This window comes from Papaver somniferum, chromosome 1 (assembly GCF_003573695.1).
Source record: "Papaver somniferum cultivar HN1 chromosome 1, ASM357369v1, whole genome shotgun sequence".
NCBI lineage: Eukaryota > Viridiplantae > Streptophyta > Magnoliopsida > Ranunculales > Papaveraceae > Papaver > Papaver somniferum.
The window spans coordinates 30,175,990-30,181,501 of record NC_039358.1 but is presented as its reverse complement, the minus strand read 5'-3'; the positions used below and the strand labels follow the sequence as shown (position 1 = coordinate 30,181,501).

At 37.2% G+C, this 5,512-nt stretch overlaps 2 protein-coding genes across 2 annotated transcripts; both read left to right on the top strand.

Annotated features, from left to right (window-relative positions):
* The first annotated feature begins 234 nt into the window (after positions 1-234).
* LOC113275740 (F-box protein At5g07610-like) lies at positions 235-1,017 on the top strand. Its single transcript, XM_026525332.1, has one exon. It carries the CDS (start codon positions 235-237, stop codon positions 1,015-1,017), a length of 783 nt encoding a protein of 260 aa, XP_026381117.1.
* Positions 1,018-3,033: 2,016 nt separating this feature from the next.
* Positions 3,034-4,107, top strand: LOC113282187 (ATP synthase delta chain, chloroplastic-like). Its single transcript, XM_026531155.1, has one exon. The coding sequence runs from the start codon at positions 3,125-3,127 to the stop codon at positions 3,884-3,886; it is 762 nt and encodes a 253-aa protein (XP_026386940.1). The 5' UTR covers positions 3,034-3,124; the 3' UTR covers positions 3,887-4,107.
* Positions 4,108-5,512: the final 1,405 nt, after the last annotated feature.

Genomic DNA, 5,512 nt, shown 5'->3' with positions numbered 1-5,512 from the left:
TCAAGTTCTATTGTGCTTACCAGTAAAATCACTTCTTGTTTCTAAATCTGTATCAAAACAATGGTTATCACTTATCTCTAGTCCATATTATATTCGTAATAAACATTCAAAACCTGGATTTCTTTTCCTCAAAACTCTTCTCACTAACGTGAATTGTAATTCAGTTTTACTCAGTGAAAGATAACCATTAATCGTAGTATCATTTTTGAATCCCAAGATCATAAACCATTAGTGATGGAACATTCTTGCAATGGGCTCTTTTTGTGCTGTGAGTATGGTGGAGGTTCATCTTATTATATCTACAATCTCTCAACCAAACATTACAGAATCATTCCTCCAGATCCGGTGTTTTCTTGTCTTAGCATTAGTCTAGTTTTCGATCCACTGAAATCACTTAATTATGAGGTTATCTCTATTGGTGAAATTGATGATAGTTATCGGATTGCAATCTACTCTTCGGCAACAAATTCTTGGAGAATCTGCGAAGCTAGATATTATTTTCCTGATTCTGTCCACTTCTATAAGTGTCCGGGTGTTTTTTGGTATGGTTATTTGAATCGGATTAACTTGGGTGATAATACTTCTTCTTCTTTTAATATTGATCAAGAAGTACTAATAACATTACCGTTTAGTGATGAAATGAGCGATAGACATATAATATATTTTGGAGAGTGGATGGGTTATATGCATCTTATTCTAAGTGATCCGACATTGCTTCATTGCTGGGATATCTTCGAGATGGAGATTAATTATGTTGGATGGAAACTAAAATATCGAGTCAAACTTGATGAATTAGCAAATCACTATTGGATTGATGGTTTGTACCCTGACCAGGGTTTCCATGTAATGCTGGTTGTGGATGGTGATGTGGATGAGTTGAAAGCGTTGATACATTTACCTGACGACAGGATTCTCTCTTATGATCTCAAGGAAAAGAGCTTCAAGGAAATTTGCAATTGTCCAATGGATGATTTCGGTACATGTCATGTTTATACCGAATCACTTGCTAATGTTTGATTAGCGTACTTCACAGCTGAGTATTTGTTCTAACTCTTTCTTGGGTTTTGTCTTACTTACTATTTATCTTACACGGTTACACCTATTATGAGTTATCATGATCTTGAAAGGGATTTGCGAATGACTGCTATGTTTATTTGATGTACTTGTCTTTTTGGAATCATTTTTATTCTAGTTTATATCTAGTTCTGTGTGTGTCTTGCACCCGCTGTCGTTTTGAGTATGTCTAGGATTGTACCTCTTGGGTCGATCATATCTTACTTTCCATGAGGTGATAGCAACATATCATTCACACATCATCTTGTTTAATGTCTCAGTTTGTAAAACTTCGATGTTTTGAGGTTGAATGCTGTGTAGTTTGATATACGTAATGAAGATTGGGAACTTAGATCAAATATTTCAGGTTTTCGTGTACTATGTCATAAACAAGTTTATTAGTCTCTCCTTATTTGAATGGTTCTTGTCAGTGGCATTATTTGAATGGTTCTTGTCAGTGGATGGTAGCTGCTTAATCGGTATTGAAGATTCGAAACGTGCAGCAACTCCATGTAGTATTGGTGTCTTAAAATGTTAAGATGACAGGGTATTATATATGGATTGGTAAAATGAAATCTGAGTTTCACAAAATTCTTCATTTCAGCATAATCAAGTAGCCGTACATATTCATGTTGAGTGATGGCTCTGTGTGTTAGTTACTTCGCTTGTCAGGCGAGTTCGACTTGTTTTTTTTTTTTTTTGGAATCGTGGAAAGTAAAAGCAGTCCTGTCATTTGATACAATGAGTTGTAGAAAAGGTGGACAAGTGAGTTCCCAGCTGTGTGTTGATGGCGATGTGGATTCTGTAGCTGTTTTGTAACCGCTCGATTTGCTAGCTCGTCTGCTGCCTGGTTTGCCTCTCTCAGAGTATGTGTTAGCTTGTTGTTGGGAATGCTGATCATGAGTGAGCATGTTCTGTAGGTACCAAGGTTTGGGTCCTTAAGATTGCATTAGAGTGACTAGTGATTGTGAGTCAACTTCAAACCAAACCTTGGGCCACTGAGCGACTGACGTTGAACTGCTACTCTTGCTGCTAGCAGTAGTCCCCATGTTTCCGCTAAAATGGGGTGCCTCCATCACTTCAGTATGTCGCCTTCAGAGTTCCTGCATATGATTCCTGCTCTTGCCGGTCCCGGGTTACCTTTTGCAGTTCCGTCCATATTGATTTTAGCAATTGTAGTTGGTCTTGGCATTGATGGGCTGGCTGCTATGAAGGAGGCAGTATGATTGTGGGCCCATTGAAATTCTTCGAACATTACCACTGTCACTGTGGTTTGTAAAATCTGTTGTGGGATTTGTGGTTTCTGCTTGTAAATCCTTGCATTCCTTGCTAGCCACATATGCCAATCCGTGAAGACGAATAAACTTTAGCCAAGAGATCTATGTTCTCCGGGCGTTTGAGTTGGTTCTGCAGCTGTTGATGTTGTTGCGGATGGTGAATTAACCCTGGTATGAGATGCCACTAAAGAAACACAAACACTTAGTTCGTTGATCACAGCAGACCACCAATCAATTAGAAAAATGAAGAATTGAAAATCATAATAGTACTTGATAGTCGCTTTCTTTATCTGAACCTGCGATCATTGAGTGAACTCTCTAACTCCAATTGGTTAGCCTCCCAACCTAATTAAAACACTACTTATTCTTCTGAGCACAAGTTTTTGTTAATCCTTTAGCTCTGACAATATAGGTGAGGGGTGCTGCAAGTAAGTATAAGCTTTGAAAAGCTTTCGGATTTGGCAGTTTTCACATCAAAAAACTCACAAATCTCCGAGGTGTAAGCAGAGTGTAAGAATAAATTAATCCACGTCATTCCAAATAATCTAAATAGATTCTACGTGGCAACAGCTAGCTCCTTTTTTCTCCAGATAAGATTCTTGTTACCATCCATTCAAATACTAGATAATCCACCTAATCTCCACCATCAATCACAGATCTCAAAAACATCACAACCCTTCATCCTCACCAATATCCCTTTTCTGCTATACCCATTCCAAAATCACTCACAGCACCACCAAGCAAAACCTAAATCACAAAACATTTCCTTGTTTCTCCCCCAAAACACAAAAAAAATGGCAGCTCTGCAACAATCACCAGTTGCATTCCAATCCAAATTCCCCACCACCACATCCTCATCATCAAACAGAGTATTTGCCAAAACTCAGGTCTCCAGCAAACTCTCATCCACAGGTCTCAGACTCCCAAAACTGAGCATAAAACTCTCAAAGAAGAACAAAATCAGCAACAACCATGGTGGAGCAACAATGTTAGACACAGCAGCAAGTAGATATGCAACAGCCTTAGCACAATCAGCAAACTCAAATGGAACATTAGAAGCCACACAACAAGACATTGAAAAGATTGAGCAAATCTTCACATCGCCAGAAGTTTATGATTTCTTTGTGAATCCAACAGTTGCTGTTGAGAAGAAATACTCATTGATTGATGAAATTGCAAAATCATCAAACCTGAAAACAACTACTATTAATTTCTTGAATATATTAGTTGATGTGAAGAGAATTGATTTGATTAGAGATGTTGTCAAGGAATTTGAGTTGGTTTTTAATGCCATGACTGATACTGAATTGGCTGTTGTTACATCTGTTGTGAAGCTGGAAGCTAATCATTTAGCACAGATTGCTAAAGGAGTGCAGAGATTGACAAATTCTAAGAATGTCAGGATTAAGACTGTGATTGATCCTTCTCTTGTTGCTGGGTTTACAATCAGGTATGGGAATTCTGGGTCTAAATTGATTGATATGAGTGTTAAGAAACAACTTCAGGAAATTGCTTCTCAACTTGATTTTGGTGATTTCAATTTAGCTGCTGTTTGATGATTTTCTTGTTTCTTGATTGATTTATGTTTAATTGGATTTTGAGATTAAGGAATTTTTTTTCTTAATTGATATATTCACTATATTTGTTATCTAAATTAGGATTTTAATTTTTGTTTACTAAAGAAAGAGAATATTTATGAATCTTTTGAATGTTTGATTGGTGTAATAAACCATGAATTATCAATTAATTCGATTTATAAATGTAATACAGATTTAAAGAAAACCAATGTATGAAAAACATGATTACATGGTAATAATCTCGACACATCTCCGTCTTCAAATAGACTTAAACAAACAGCACATTCTAGTACGTTTTCTGTATTCCTAACATAAATACTGGGAACATTTGGATCATCTTTAAATCAAGACCTCTTTTTCGAGTTGCAGCACTTCCTCTAGTAACATTATTATTTCTCCGGGGAACAACAGTACGTCGTCTTTGCCGAGTGACACTAATACGTCTTCTCCTATTATAACATATGACCCACAGCCAACGAATTATAACACATACGATCACAACAATGACACCGCAAAGGAGCTCATACCCTTACTGTACGGCTAATGCAATAGCATCATCATTATAGCTTTGCGCAGAGGTGTATGCATGGTAGTAACACTAGTATTAGTAGATGGAATTGAAACGTTGGATGTTAACCTCAAGGTTGATAATCTTCTTGACCATGACTCTCTTCTTGAATTCCTAATGAAAGCAGCAGCTTTGGGTAGATGTTCGGAAGAAATTTTCTACTTCATGCCTTTGCGAACTCTTCTTTATATTAGTAAGAGGAAGCTGGAACTCGGAAGGATTCTTACTCCTCCTAGGATTAGAAATGTGAAAACTACTATAACCCACTGCACATATTTTGGGACATATTTCGGGTCTTAATGAGATGCATCAAGCGCTAGGCTGATTATTGTGGGTGGAAGACCTAACGGGACCACAGTATTGCCCGGTCAGCTAGTTGAGTTTCAGATGGGGTGCATTAAACCTGGACAATATTATTTTTTATTCAAAATCAATAACCTCCAAGGTCGAGGGAGAACAACAAAGCCACTCCGCTACGGGGAGAAATGGCAGGGACGGGCCTAGCAAGGGGCTATAGCCCGTCTCTAAATTTAGCTGGATGAAAGTTTTGTACAAGGACTTATTTCAAAGTTAGCGTTTAGCCCCCTTTTATTGGCAATTAGTCCTTATAGTTGTAGCATAAATAATTTTTAGACCAATTCCTTTTTCAAACTTAGAATTTTCTTTGTCACATCCGTTTACGTTCTCATTCTTCTTATGTGAACCATAAATTCCCTTCTCCAATCACTTTACGTAATTAAAATTTGTGGATTTTAATCTTATAGTTGTCTATTTGTCTAGTATTTTATATGCAAATTCCAATTAACCACTCTCGTTCTAAAAAAATTGCCGCAGCCTTCGGCCGCATTGTTAGTTAGTGATATTCCAACCTTACTCACGAAAGATTTCTGGGTCCGTCCCTGAGAAAGGGGCATCAGTTGAAACATAATGTTTTTCTTTACACCAAATAAAAATGATTTCTCCTCCCCTAGTAAATAAATGACAGTTATCTTAAAAGGTTTTCACGATAAATGGGTAAACATGCATTAAACATGTGC